At 42.9% G+C, this 16382-nt stretch overlaps 1 protein-coding gene across 1 annotated transcript in view; it reads left to right on the forward strand.

Annotated features, from left to right (window-relative positions):
* The window catches only part of LOC124615670 (cytochrome P450 6k1-like), a 134080-nt gene that overhangs the window by 92973 nt on the left and 24725 nt on the right, over nt 1-16382 (forward strand). Inside the window, exon 5 of the mRNA XM_047143698.1 lies at nt 12441-12622. Coding sequence (XP_046999654.1) covers nt 12441-12622 — 182 coding nt within the window. The remainder of the gene's footprint in view (nt 1-12440; nt 12623-16382) is intronic.

Below are 16382 nucleotides of genomic sequence, written 5' to 3' on the forward strand. Positions count from 1 at the left end.
GCATCACGAGGCTGAATGCATCACAGTCCACTCCTTCCACCAAGGAAAAATCTCTGGCAGTAGCAGGAATTGAATACAGATCCCCTGTGTGAGAGTCTGTTGACTATTCGCCTACAGTGGTGGACCCCATTGATGGATAGTGGTGAATTACCAAACTAGACTGACTAATCTCTGGTTGCTGTTCTGTGGCCAGCCTCGGACTCATCCTTATCGGATATCAACATTGCGGGACCGCAGTCCACTGTCCATTTTGTTGGTCACTAGACTTCACAACACCGCTAGACAACAAGGTCAGCAGCCAAAATTTCTGAGATGATGATCCCCGTAACCGCGTCTCAGCGAGGCAACGTAGATGTAAGGCACTTGGCTCATACTCGGAAGGAGTACAGATCAAATCCCAGTCCATCCATCCTGAATTAGTTTATTTTTTATTTCCCTATACGTTTATGGCGAATTTCGGGATGGTTCTTCCAAAAGAGCGTAGCCGACTTCATTCCATATTCTTCCAAGTTTCGAGCTTGAACTTCGTCTCTAATGATATCTTCGTTGACGTGACGTTAGACTGTATTCTCCCTTCCTTCCTTCACTACAGATACGCCGCCACTCATGACAGCACCGAAGGTTGCTGCAGTCCAGTATCGTGTTGCAGTTCAGAAGTTCAGAATGAACCGCAAGTACTGAGTGTACTTGTGTTATAACACTAGATAAATTGAGAATTTGGAATGCATATAAATCACCAAATGATGACTGGACCACATGAAGCTTTCCAGAAGCCGAACATTTAGAAGTGTACGATGTTGGGTATTTCATCTCACACCACACACGATGGGGCTACACAAAACGTACTCAGGATATTGAAAGACGGGCCACTTGGGTGGATTGTTATGATCTACATCATCTTTATGATCCAAAAGAGAAGGCAATTTTCCATTCCAAAGTGTGGAATACTAAGGTGATTTCTGATTTATGATCGACTACTCATGAAATAAGTGGTACTGCCCTTCAAGCATCAAGGTGGGCAACAGAGGTTTTCCCAAACAGTCAACACTTGCCAATGGTAATCAAAGGTGGGTTAGCTTCCCCGATTATAGACAATCGACCGTTCTCTTGCTGGAACCTAACGGTGAATAGGCTGGGGAAGATATGTAGGACACAGAGGAAAATTTCAATAGCATCAACGATTATCTGGAAAACTACAAAAGATCTAACGGGCTACTAATGACCGCAGCAACAAAATCCATCCCGCGTGGGGGAAAGAAAGAGTACATCACATGCTGGTCAGAGGAATGAGAGAAACTGTTGGATTACATTAAAAGGCCTACCTCAAGGTTTCAGTGCTCGTCCTCTTGCTTTTCAACTTATTTATATCGGGTTTGCACAACACACCGTTACACAAATTTGCTCCTTTCGATTGTCACTCAGTCAGTCATTCGAACAACTAAAAGCTAACCTTAATAGTGAACTACATACTCTTGATGAGTATTGTAACAAAATGCACTTGAAACCAAATCCTTTCGAATCTGCAAGTACCGCTATGCATCTCAACAATAAAGGAGCTGACAGGAAGTTGAGCCTTAAACTCAACAGAGAACCAATTAAATATGAAAACACACCGAAATACGTATCACTAACTCTGACTGTGCACTTTCCTACAGGCGACAATTAGAAGAAGTGAAGCAAAAATAGAAACCAAGAAATTCTGTACCAGCCAAACTAGCGAGCACCTCATGGGGAGGCAACGCAAACATACAGCGCACGTCAGCATTAGCACTGGTATATAGTACTGCAGAATGTTGTGCGCCAGTACGGGCAATGAGTGCCCACATAGAAAAGTTGATGTGCAGCTCAGTGAGTGGGTGAGGGTCGTAACACGTTCTCTGAAACTGGCCCCAACCAACTAGCTACCAGTGTTGGCAACATGCAACTACCAAACATCAGACGCAAAGCTGCAATGAAGAAGTTGCGGGACAAGATATCAAACCAATGCGGTCTTTCAATTCATTATCATTTTTACGCAAAGGATCGACTTAAGTCGAGAACGCCACTCTGGGAAACCATCCAAAGATTAGAAGGTTTTATGTAGAAAGGATCACTGGCAAAGAAATACCCCACAAAATCGATACCTTACTACGGATGCGATCAAACAAGTTCCCGGAAGGCTCAGACAAAATTAGACAGAATAATGACTTGAATGGGCTGCTGTAAAAGCTTAATGACAAAGTGGGTTCTTGAAAATGATCCTTTCTGTTCAGTGCGGTGAACTTCAATGTACCATGAATTGTGCAAGTTACTATTTTAGAGAAGGAGGAATTGTAACCACCGACGATGTCACTGGAGAGTCCTCCAGTTCCTCAGTAATCTTCAAAATGCTATTCGACCGTAGTGTGTATAGTGTACACTGAGGTGACAAAGTTCATGTGATAGTGATGTGCACGTAAACAGATGGCGGTAGCATCGCGTACGCAAGGTATAAAAGGGCAGCGTATTGGCATACCTGTCATTTGTACTCAAGTGATACATGTAAAAAGGTTTCCGAAGCGATTATGGCCGCACAGTGGGAAGTAACAGACTTTGAATGAAGAGTTGTATTTCGGAAATCGTGACGCAGTTCAGTATTCCCAGATCTGTAGTGTCAAGAGTGTGCCAAGAATACAAAATTCCGCCATTACCTGTCACCACTAACAATTCAGTGGCCGACGGCCTTCGCTTAGTGACCAAGAGCAGCGCTGTTTGCGTAAAGTTGTCAGTGATAACAGACAAACAACTTCGCGTGAAATAACCGAAGGAATCAATGCGGGATCTACGACGAACGTAGCCGTTAGGACAGTGTGGCGAAATTTAGCGTTAATAGTCTATGGCAGCAGACGACCTACGCGAGTGTCTTTGCTAACAGCACGATGTCACCTGCAGAGCCTCTCCTGGGCTCGCAACCATACTGCACCCTAGACGGCTGGAATACCATGGCCTGGTCAGATGAGCCCCGATTTCAGTTGGTAAGAGCTGATGATAGGGTTCGAGTGTGGCGTAGTCCCCACGAAGTGATGGATCGAAGTTGTCAACAAGGCATTATGCAAGCTGGTTGTGGCTCCGTAATGGTCTGGACTGTGTTTACGTGGAATGGAGTGAGCTCTCTGGTCCAACTAAACCGATCATTGACGGGAAATGGCTATGTTCGGCTACTTAGAGACCATTTGCAAACATTCCTGGACTCAATGTTCCCAAAAAACGACAGAATTTTTATGGATGACAGTTCACGATGTCGTTGGGCCACAATTGTTCACGACTGGTTTGAAGAACACTCTGGGCAGTTCGAGCGAATGATTTGGTCACCCGTATCACCTGACATGAATCCAATCGAACAGTTACGGGACACAAGCGAGAGTTCAGTTCGTGCAAAAAATCCTGCAACGGCAACACTTCCACAATTACGGACGACTGTAAAGGCAGCATGGCTCAATATTTCTGCAGGGGACTTCCAACAACTTGTTGGTTCCACGCCACGTCAATTTGCTGCACTATGTCTGACAAAACGAGGTTCCACAACTTTTGTCACCTCATTGTATATCTTGCCTCATTAAAATACTTTCATATGTTATCTGGTTTATAATAATTCGTGTTTTTTACTACATGATGCAATATTGTGATGTATTTTTACTTTCTGGTACATTATTGTCTTCCCCATGTCGAACGAATAAATATATACACGGTATGAAATGGCAGGAGACCATAACAACTGCCACTAACGTCACACCGCCGAAATAAACCCGAGCCAGGTCAGTTAACTAAGCCCGAAAGATAGCGGCTGATACAACCTGACACAGGTCAGATAATTAATAGGTCAGTTAAAGATGTACATTGGTAAGACTCTGTTGCTATTCTTCAAATGACTTGTACTATGCGAACAACCTGTGGGACCTGTTGTTTAAATTTTTTGCATAGTACAGTCAATGGCAGTATTTCACAAAATAGGTAGTCAAATCTCATTCTCGGCTACTCCAACTGACAGTGTTTCTGTATAGTTAGATACTAATCTTAAGTTCCTTATTAAATTTCTGTCAGAGTCGAGTATAAGTTGTACTGGTGACTAGTCTGGAACGTAGCCGTTCATTATCAAATCAGACCTGCACTAAAAGTGCTTATCAAAGCTAAAGTCCACTAACGTACTTGGATTACATTCATACAATAGATAGTCATACAACAGAAGTGAATCAATCTTATAACATGCGTGAAACCTGCAGCAGATGAGTTCTGCACTGAATGCATGTATTACATCCATTTGAAGCTGCTTAATGTATTCAGGACTTGGTCTCCCTTTACAGTTTTTACCTGCTACATTTACCTCCATTTCCAAATTGACAGCCCGCATCTCGTGGTCGTGCGGTAGCGATCTCGCTTCCCACGCCCGGGTTCCCGGGTTCGATTCCCGGCGGGGTCAGGGATTTTCTCTGCCTCGTGATGGCTGGGTGTTGTGTGCTGTCCTTAGGTTAGTTAGGTTTAAGTAGTTCTAAGTTCTAGGGGACTTATGACCACAGCAGTTGAGTCCCATAGTGCTCAGAGCCAAATTGACAGTTCTTTGATACCTCAAGAAGTGTACTCTCAACCAATAAATTCCTTTAGTCAAGATGTGCCATGAATTTCTCTTTTCCCCTATTTGATCCAGTACCTCCTCATTTGTTATTCAGTTTAACCATCTAATCTTCAGCATTCTTCAAATAGCGTCATATTTCAAAAGTTTCTACTCTTTATTGACTGAACTGCTTATCACCCACATTTCACTTCCATACAAGACTATACTCTACAGTAGTATCAGTAAGTCTATATGTTCAAGTCTGTAATATTCAGCCAGCCAGGGTGGCCGAGCGGTTCTAGGCGCTACAGTCTGGACCCGCGCGACCGCTACAGTCGCAGGTTCAAATCTGGCGTCGGGCATGGATGTGTGTGATGTCCTTAGGTTAGTTAGGTTTAAGTAGTTCTAAGTTCTAGGGGACTGGTGACCTCAGCAGTTAAGCCGCATAGTGCTCAGAGCCATTTGAACCATTTTTTTGTAATATTCAAAAGAACAAAATATGGCACTGAGTCATAACGTTTACCCTATAGCACCTGTTGAACCTAATAAAGTGAGCTAGTTTTAGTAAATGAGCCTTTTAGAGTACATTCTGCTTAAGACAGGAAAACATAAATAGTTACAACGGCCACTGAGAAAGAGCGCGGCACCCGTATAGTTTCGGTGTTTCAGCTTGCAGTCCACATTGCAGCAGCTAGCGTTATCCTTCCTTCGAAGCGTGAACTTCCTGAGGGGGAGCTAGCTCGACCTCTGTGTCGGTTGTGGAAGCATATTTATTCCTGCCACTGGTGTAACTGAGATTTGGTAACGTTGTAGAATACGTTTGGCAAATATGTGACCATCTCGTGCTTCCTGATGTGATGTGCCACAGGATTAGTCTACTAAATTCACTTGGCATATTCTTGTCGTTTATGTTAAACCATCTGAATGATTCTCACTGACGATGTACCATTGGGTTATCAAGTTTATGATTTTCATTTCAATAAGGTCAACTCACAAAAAATCTACAACTAATTTTAGTTTATGAATTGTTTGTATTATCAGTTACTACATCATTAAGAGTTGAGTGCAGGCAGCACTGGCTCACTAGCTAACGTTTTTTCACTGTACAGCAAAACAGCCTGTGCTCTCTCCGCTGCAAACACAGCTACTTTGTTTGCTTTTTATCCCTTGTCCTACCGAGCTGCAAGTTACCATATTAGCAACAGGAAATCTTCACATCTCCATTTTAATTCGTATCACAGCCTTGTTTTAATAACTCCTGTATCAAATTAAGATACTTTAACATTCTTGATGAAACTTGCATTTTTCTGCTTATAGCGACATAATTTTTAGTTTTTTAAACATATTGATAAATTTACGTGTTACACTGAATAATTTGTTACCAAGGGTTTCTTTTTGCTCCTATTCTCACTCCCAGGTATACATACATTTGTGACAGCCCCATAATGCATGTAAACACAGACCACGTTGAGGTCAAAAGTGTGTACTAACTTAATGACGCAAGAGATGTTTGGCTGGCTCGTATTATTGATATTTTTTTGTTTTATTAGACTTTCTCCATCATGGTAAGCTGTAATTCACTTGCATTAAAACAGTGCATTTTTTGAGCGTTTTTCGGTGGCTTATTAAACATAAGAGATAACATTGATTATTAACAGTATAGATTCTCACACTTTGTGCAGTTATGTGATAACGCTTGGATCGATTTTCGCTTTCTTGCCTGTGGGAATTTACTGGTTTAGCCGTAACTATACCGCCAATCCAAGTAGAATTGCATTTTTGTCCAGAAATGTATTGTCTCGACAATCATTTAAGAAGAGCGCTAGATCAGGAGTACAATTGCAGTGAGGGGTGACCTCCTGAAAAAGGTACTGGATACGTACTTTTGTGAAATCGTCAGAGTGCAGCACTTGTTGATTTTTGTTCGCCTTTTTTCATTCCGAAAGTTGTCTCAGATTCTGAAAACAAATGCCAGTGGCGATGGACACACTTTTTGCAAGCTGTTCATGGTACTCAACAGCCTGCCTGTTAATATATTTGAGTAAAGCGAAAACAAAACTTCCTAATAAATCACACACTTGGTTCCTGTCCGAATTTTCATAACCAAACAGTGAGTGGGAGAGAGGCAAATGCGATATCAAATTGACAAACGTAAGGCCAAGTTGTGGAAATTATGGCTTATTTGCTTGAAAGGTATCAGGCTAATTAACACAGACTTAATTAGTGATTTGAGGGAAAAATTTTGTCCAAATTGTCATAGACAAACGAAAAGTGGGATATGTACAAATAAGGTCTCATATTGACCAGTGTGATGTCTAGATTAGCTAAAAATATTTAGTTTTTTGAAAGTTATAAGGCTTATTACAAATGTTAATTAGTGATTTGGCGGATAATTACACAATGGAGTTTTGTCAGAATTTTCATAGCCAAGCTAAGACGAGATATGGACAAACAGGATATCAAACTGACCAGAGTGAGGCCTAGTTTTGCAAACCTATATTTTGTAAGTCTAAAAAATTTTTCAATAGAGAATCGTTCAAATATCAGGAAAGGGAGGCACATTTTCAATAAGAACCTCATTTTCTCACCCCTGCATGATTTAGAGCGTCATTCAAACTTATTTAAAATGTTTCTCTAATTCATTTTATGTCTTACTTTTTGACAAAACATTTCACTAAATATTTGACCTAGTTTCCAAAAAATTTTTTTCTAACACTATATGAAAATTATTAGCTATAGAACTTCAGAACTGCTTTTTGCTTGAGGAAAGGTTTTACATTAATATCATTTTATCTAGTTAATGTAAAGGAAGAATATCACGCAAGCAATAAAGATGCAGGGTAGGAATGCTCAGGTGTATGCTCAACCTTTTTATCTTTTATCCTTTGTATTATTGCAAGTGGTACCCATGCATCCGACTTTCAAACCATACCCACTGAATGCAAATTCTACATGAAGGTTAAAAGGTCACAGTCTCACATTAGTCAGTTACTACGCGCACTGATCAAAGCCCATTGTCTGCCCTGATGCAGCGGCTAATTCTAGCCGAAAGGTTATTACTTAAAACGAGAAAATCGTGCTCTGGTGTTATTTTTTCGGTATCACTCCTCCCATAATTGTAAAAAATGTCTAGACCAGTCCCCGCTGCCTGTGCTGCCTTTATCACTCTGTTAATCCAAAGCAAATCAAATGTCGTAAATGTGAGACTTTTTAGGCTTCATTTTCTAATTCTTAAGCACTAGTCCTCATAACCTTAAAATATCCATCATTCACTACGTCACCGCCTACTAGAACCTTAAATAGTTACATTTAAAAGGCCACGGATCTACACTCCTGGAAATGGAAAAAAGAACACATTGACACCGGTGTGTCAGACCCACCATACTTGCTCCGGACACTGCGAGAGGGCTGTACAAGCAATGATCACACGCACGGCACAGCGGACACACCAAGAATCGCGGTGTTGGCCGTCGAATGGCGCTAGCTGCGCAGCATTTGTGCACCGCCGCCGTCAGTGTCAGCCAGTTTGCCGTGGCATACGGAGCTCCATCGCAGTCTTTAACACTGGTAGCATGCCGCGACAGCGTGGACGTGAACCGTATGTGCAGTTGACGGACTTTGAGCGAGGGCGTATAGTGGGCATGCGGGAGGCCGGGTGGACGTACCGCCGAATTGCTCAACACGTGGGGCGTGAGGTCTCCACAGTACATCGATGTTGTCGCCAGTGGTCGGCGGAAGGTGCACGTGCCCGTCGACCTGGGACTGGACCGCAGCGACGCACGGATGTACGCCAAGACCGTAGGATCCTACGTAGTGCCGTAGGGGACCGCACCGCCACTTCCCAGCAAATTAGGGACACTGTTGCTCCTGGGGTATCGGCGAGGACCATTCGCAACCGTCTCCATGAAGCTGGGCTACGGTCCCGCACACCGTTAGGCCGTCTTCCGCTCACGCCCCAACATCGTGCAGCCCGCCTCCAGTGGTGTCGCGACAGGCGTGAATGGAGGGACGAATGGAGACGTGTCGTCTTCAGCGATGAGAGTCGCTTCTGCCTTGGTGCCAATGATGGTCGTATGCGTGTTTGGCGCCGTGCAGGTGAGCGCCACAATCAGGATTGCATACGACCGCGGCACACAGGGCCAACACCCGGCATCATGGTGTGGGGAGCGATCTCCTACACTGGGCATACACCACTGGTGATCGTCAAGGGGACACTGAATAGTGCACGGTACATCCAAACCGTCATCGAACCCATCGTTCTACCATTCCTAGACCGGCAAGGGAACTTGCTGTTCCAATAGGACAATGCACGTCCGCATGTATCCCGTGCCACCCAACGTGCTCTAGAAGGTGTAAGTCAACTACCCTGGCCAGCAAGATCTCCGGATCTGTCCCCCATTGAGCATGTTTGGGACTGGATGAAGCGTCGTCTCACGCGGTCTGCACGTCCAGCACGAACGCTGGTCCAACTGAGGCGCCAGGTGGAAATGGCATGGCAAGCCGTTCCACAGGACTACATCCAGCATCTCTACGATCGTCTCCATGGGAGAATAGCAGCCTGCATTGCTGCGAAAGGTGGATATACACTGTACTAGTGCCGACATTGTGCATGCTCTGTTGCCTGTGTCTATGTGCCTGTGGTTCTGTCAGTGTGATCATGTGATGTATCTGACCCCAGGAATGTGTCAATAAAGTTTCCCCTTCCTGGGACAATGAATTCACGGTGTTCTTATTTCAATTTCCAGGAGTGTATTTTAGAGGTAAATCTTGCCCACAGTGGTAGATTACATACTTCAATATGCCTCACCACGTATGGTGTTTGAGCAACGCTGTCGTCACTACACTGTGCTCGAAGCATGTATTGAAGATATTTCCAAGTGAAAATCAAACTAGAATAATAAATAATTGTGTGCTTGCCATCACAAATGCAGAAACGTGGAATGTAGATAATAGCCACAAGGAACAAAGCATCGCAGTCACCCGGGAGGACGCCAGCTAGCACCAGTTGACCGTTGGCCAGCGTCTGTTGCGTCCAGAGGAAACTCTCGTGCAGAAATGAAATGATTTTGACAGATAGCCACGCGCGAAATGTTTGTGGAAATTTTGCTCTTACCGGCGTGTCAGGAAGTCAAATAAATTATTTTTGAGCTTTCATCAGAATGACGCATAGAGCAGACAGGCGAAATGAGATTAAGAAAGTAAATTATTGAGTGGGCTCGAACACCCGACTTTACGAACTGCGACGTTTACACCAGAGCACTACCAGGTACACCACCAGGTCAGCTTGAACGGATGAGAACACTTTCTGTATAAACTTTCGCATCCTACAGTGTTCTCAATTGAAGACGATGGTTAGCCTTAGGATTCCGAAAAGCGGCGAGTTTTATTGGCGTCTTCAGTGAACGATCCCGAATTTGCGGCCCATGGCCAGGTTACGTCAGATTGTACACATGTTATTACCAGGTCTTACGTGAACTCAAAAAAACAGAGACAAAGTGTCTTGCATTTTTCAAATACGTCGTCGATACAGCTGAATGCAAATCAACTTGCTAAACTTGACACAAAGTAAATCTGTTCAGTAAATTTGTTTATACCCTTTTCTGAACGAATTATACAGGGTGAACATCAGGAAGTTATCCCATACATGTGTGAATCTAGATTGAAAGTTGTGAACATATACATCATCATACGCAGAAGCGCCAAAGAAACAGGTATAGGCATGCGTATTCAGATACAGAGATACGTAAACGGCAGAATATGGCGCGGCCGTCGGCAACGCCTGTGTAAGACAAGTGTCTGGCGCATTTGTTAGATCGGTTACTGCTGTTACAATGGTAGGTTACCAAGATGAACGTGAAACTGAATGTGGTGCTATAGCCGGCGTACGAGCTGTGGGACACAGCATATCCGAGATAGCGATGAAGCGGGGATTTTGCCGTACGACCATTTCACGAGTGTACCGTGAATATCAGGAAATCACTAAAATATCAAATCTCCGACATCGCTACGGCCGGAAAAAGACCCGGTAAGAACGGGATCAACGACGACTGAAGAGAATCGTTCAACGTGGCAGAAGTGCAATCCTTCCGCAAATTTCTGCAGTTTTAATGCTGGGCCATCAGCAAGTGTCAGCATGCGAACCATTCAACGAAACATCATCGATATGAGCTTTCGGAACCGAAGGCCCACTCGAGTACCCTTGATGACTGCACGACACAAAGCTTTACGCTTAGCCTGGGCTCGTCAACACTGACATTGGTCTGCTAATGACTGCAAACATGTTGGATGGTCTCGTTTCAAAAAGTATGGAGCATATGGACGTATACGGCTATGGACACAACCTCCTGAATCCATGGACCCTGCTTGAATCCGTGGACCCTGTTGAAGTTGGTGTAGGCTCTCTGGAAGAGTGTGCAGTTGGAGTAATATAGGACCCTCCATACGTCTAGATACGACTGTGACAGATGACGCGTACGTAAGCATCCAGTCTGATCACCTGCATTCATTTAGGTCCTTTGTGCATTGGGACTCGTGCAATTCCTGCAGGTCAATGTGACACTCCACACGTCCAGAATTGCTACAGAGGGACTCCAGGAACACTCTTCTGAGTTTAAACCCTTCCGCTGGCCACCGAACTCCCCAGACGTGAACATTATTGGGCATATCTGGGCTGCCTTGCAACGTGCTGTTCAGAGGAGAACTCCACCCCCTTGTACTCTTAGGGATTTATGGACAGCCCTGGAGGATTCATGGTGTCAGTTGCCTTCAGCACTGCTTCAGACAATATTCGAGTCCGTGCCACGTCGTGATGCGGCACTTCTGCGCGCTCGCGGGGGCGTGAACTATATCAGGTAGGTGTACCAGTTTCTTTGGCTCTTCAGTGTATGTACATGTACAGTTGAAAATGACAGCTGGGCAGTAAGTCGTCGATAGTGGTGAGTAAATCTTCTTATTCAAATGACAGCCTTTGATCGAATTTTAGTGGTTCTGAATCCATAAATAACGGAAATAACAAAAAGCCATTATTATTATTATCGGTATAACTATTGCTGGAATTTTTATTATATCGTCGTTGCACTCCGTTTGTATTACACTCATACTTGAGTGTATGTGTGCTCCCTTATTCAAAATAGAGAATCATCGAAATATCACGCCATTTTCTTTCTCTTGTAATATCCTTGTTGAGTTCTTTCTGAAATGGCAGATGTCTCATCCTTCTGCATCTTCATCATTTATTCTGATCAGTTAGTGTACATTACTACGACATTTTCCATCGTCGCATTTTGTCGGTTCTCACTTTATGTACATAGCGTATATCATCCATCTCCTGTCCTGTCATTACTCGAATCCTCTAATTTTCCATTAGATTCAGTCCTGAAAAGATCCATTTGACTAAGAACGCTTGCAGTACTTGCTTATGCCTGTTAATGTACGCCTTCATTTGTTTCATATTGATGATGGTTCTTCTTTATCTTTATACTAACGGAATATGATTCATAAAGGAAAAAGTGTGTAAATTAATATTAATACATCGGAGCAGCTTTGTGGTCCAATTTCCAGTAATAAATACGTAAACGTTTAATGGTATGTCTGTTTCCGTACTGCAATTGTTACTAAAGAATTTCTCTTGCGACTTAGTAAAGTTAGTATTTTATGTATTCTGCAATCGGAGAAACATTCGGAATCAGCATACTACTGTTGTCCTTAATTTTTTGTTCAATGAACAAAAGCATTTAATTTACAACTGAGTATTGTGATCACACAGAACATTACTAGCACGGTCAATTGCATTCTCTATATGAGTCAGGTGTTCAAACTATTACTATGTAAGAGGATAAATAACACAATTCATATTAAGTATTTCGCTTTTCAGGATCAAGGGTAGCTTCACAGAAGTCAGCAGCTTCTTTCGGAAAATGATTGCAGACAATGTAGAATATAGGGAGAAGAACAATGTGACCAAGAAGGATTTTCTAGATCTACTCATGCAACTGAAAAATAAAGGATTCGTCGAAGGAGACAAGATGGAAAATGGAAAGAATACGGAGAAAACCTGTGAGTTCTTTAGGTTATAATGTAGCATGTAATTGCACCTTGAACGGCCTACACATTTGTGGAAGGGTGTTGGGAAGCTGGCGAGTTTATAGCAGAGAAATTTTTCTCTTTTTTTACTTACTCTTGTGTTTCTCGCTCATGCTCTTCTTTCATCCATGTACAAACAAAGAAACAAACAAACAAACACTGTGTCAACAGTCCTTGAAGGCCTATCGGTACCGACTGACCGCCGTGTCGTCCTCACCATAGTTGTCACCAGATGCGGATGTGGAGGGGCATGTGGTAAGCAAACCGCTCTCGCGGCCCTTGTCGGTTTTCGTGACCGGTGCCCCAACTTCGCAGTCACGTAATTCCTCAATTAGCCTCACAACCCCGCTAGCCAACAGCACTCAGTAAAACCATCCTAGCCCGACATCGCTTAATTTCGGTGATATGATGGGAACCGGTGTGACCACTGTGGCATTGCCGTTGGCTCTTCCATTCATATAGCTAAAAGAATTTACTTTCTCATATTGAATAGGCACTTTTTGTACGTAGCCTGACGCGACCTCCTTCGAATGCAAATAACGTTCTACTTTCTCACACGTAAAAGATCACAGCGAAAATTTTAGTACGTGGTCTGACGCTAGCTGCTTCACATGTAAATAAAATTTGTACACCTTAACATGAACTTCCCAGTATCGCTGTTTCTAATATCTCTGCCCGCTGTTGATCTGAAGCAGCAGTAGTGCAGCTGGAACAGCAGGAAATTATTGGCCGACTTTTTCCGAAAATCCAAGACGTGAGACGACATCGTGCGTCTCAAATCTGGGACGTTCTCGAGAGTACCTGAGCTGCAAGTGGGATTTGCAAACTATGGAGCTCATGAGGGCGAACTCCCTGACAAACAATACGCACCACACTACGACAGGAAGAAGATGCTTAAGTAAAGTAAAGCAGATCCCGCATTCTTACAAAGGCCTTCACAAGAATTACAGTTTCAAGAAGTAAGCTGAATGTGTTGCGATGTCAACATCAGAGAAAAGGACAATATCTGTAGTTAATAGCACTCTGAACCATTCACCAGTGTGCAGGTTGAAAATATTCTGTGAAACACAGACGTAATATACACGTGACTGGATTACGTTCTGCAACTTTTTCATGCTTCACATGCAGCTGATGTTATCTCGGATACACCAAGCAATATGAGGCACAGGCAAGACACCGAATTCGTATTGTGGGGGACGGTAATCAAGATTAATATTTTCCTTTATTTCCTTAAATTGCTTGAGACGAATGCTGGGATGTTTTTTTTCCTTTTTTCTCTAAAAACACGACTGATTTTCATTCCCATTCATCCCCGATAAGAGCTTCAGGTCCTGTCCAGTGACCTCGCCCTCATGTGACATTAAAACCTAATCTTGAACTCTTTTTTTTTTTCGGGCAACTGTCATTGTGTTTCTGTAGCCACAGGATTCTTTAAGTTCACCAACGTTTAAATTGTAGATTTAATTGCGTTGGCACAATTACTCGTACATGACATGTTGTATAAGATATTACGTTACTTGTAGTAACATAGATTACTCGAAGATTTTCGCTGATGTTGTTCACAGAAAGCTTTCAAGGTGTGCACCTTCCTCCATTACACAAAATAACCTTTCCTTTTTTCATTTCGTTATTATTGCTTCTTTCTTTCGGGTTGAGGAAGGCTTTCAGAGGCTACAAACCAATGCTGTTATGAAACTTCCTGGCAGATTAAAACTGTGTGCCAGGCCGAGACTCGAACTCAGGACCTTTGCTGTGAGGACGGGGCGTAGCTCAGATGGTAGAGCAGTTGCCCGCGAAAGGCAAAGGTCCAGAGTTCGAGCCTCCATCCGGCACACAGTATTATTCTGCCAGGAAGTTTCATATCAGCGCACACTCAACTGCAGAGTGAAAATCTCATTCTGGGCATTGCTGTTAAGGTGAGACAAATTTCAAATGTTAATAACAGTAAGATAATTGCCGATAATTATAAACAAAAATTTTCCAACACACGTATTATCAGTCTAATCGGAATGTATGAACACTCCGATGCAGAGGGATATTTCATTCCTGAAACAATATCCTAGACTGTGACTATGCCATTTCTCCATTATACAGGACGGTCAGAGACAGTCAGAAAAGCTTGTAAGGGTGTTTGCTAGGAAGGTTATGCTTAGAAATAATTGTTAAGAAAAAATTCCATATTTTGCACCGTTTACGGATTTGTTAACATTGAAGTTATCCAACCAGGCCGTTGCGAGCGCAATTTCAATATGCCTGCTAGAGACGGTATTCTTCGTTTGGTTTCCTGAAGACCGAACGAGAGGGTGATACAAAAATTGGGCATCGGACGGTAGTTACGATCGAAACCGGGCCAAAGCCTCAGCAGTCTCGTGCGCTTTTGTCTACGCTATGAGAACAACTGACACTAATTGTATCTGGAGGGGCGCTTGATTTTGCGAGCGCAACGGCCTGTTTGGCTAACTTCAATGTTAATTAACTAGGAAACGACGCAACGTATCGAATTTTTTTCTTAACAACTATTTCTCACCGCACCAACCTTGCAAACGCTTAAAAGTTTTTCCCAATGTTTCTCCGACCCTGTATACTTTCTAGCAGGAGTGATAACGCCGAAAGAGATGCAAGGGAACTTCTATGAAGTTTAGAAGCTAAGAAGGAGCTACTGGCGCAAGTATTAATTTGAGGAAGTTTCACGAGTAATGCGTAGATGTTTTTTCGGTTAAAGTCTCGGTTTCGAGTCCTTATCCGGCACACAGTTTCATTCTGCCAAGAAGTTACAAAATGTATATATTACTGTGGCCATTGGACGTTAGAAGCATTAAAAAATCTACTGGGGCTGTTGAGTGCAAGAGGGTATTCGCCCATTCTAGGGTAAGAGTACGTCGTGAACTATTTGAAATGATGACTGATAATTCTCACTTGCTAATAGACACTGTTCAGCCAGGTACTGGAATTATTTCCGTTGTTGTAATGCATATCTGGGATGACATGGAGCATTTGATAATTTACCACCGTCAACAAAGGGCAAACAACACAGTAATGTCCTATCTGATAGCGCACATCCTCTTATTCGTATACTGAACGCCACAGGAGATTCGCGCCTTTAAAAAAAGTAGTGATATATTCCTTCGCTGTCGAATTATAACGGAATTGTTTACAAAAGGCTGCTCAAATGCGAGAATGCTATTCGATCACTTCACGCAAAGCTCCCCGACGGAAATATCCGAATCGGCCAGTAGTTCGATGTGTAACCTCGTTAGTATTAGGGAAAGGTGAGAGGAAGTAGATGAAGACGTAGATATGATACTGCGACAAGAATTTGACACTCAAATAACAGGACGGACTCAAGGTTGACAACATTCAGTCATAAATCATTGGCATAATATTCAATGACAAAACTACTGTAATCGTACTTCAGAGTGGAATGTGTATGAGACAAACGAAACACCTGCAGCCTTCAAGAAGACTGTAATAATTTCAGTTCCCAGTTCCAAAGAAGGCAGATTTTGACAGGTGTGAATACTACGAAACAATCAGGCTAATAAATCACGGATGAAAAATTCTGGCACAGTTTATTTAAAGAACAATGGAAGGGCTTATGTAAGGCGGGTTAGTTGAAGACCTATTTGTGTTCCGGATAAATGTAGGGACACGCGAGGCAATATTGGCCATGCGATTTACCTTAAAAGATAGACAGAGAAGGCATACCTACGCTTATAGCATTTGTAGATTTAGA

The sequence above is a fragment of the Schistocerca americana genome, chromosome 5 (assembly GCF_021461395.2).
Source record: "Schistocerca americana isolate TAMUIC-IGC-003095 chromosome 5, iqSchAmer2.1, whole genome shotgun sequence".
Lineage (NCBI taxonomy): Eukaryota > Metazoa > Arthropoda > Insecta > Orthoptera > Acrididae > Schistocerca > Schistocerca americana.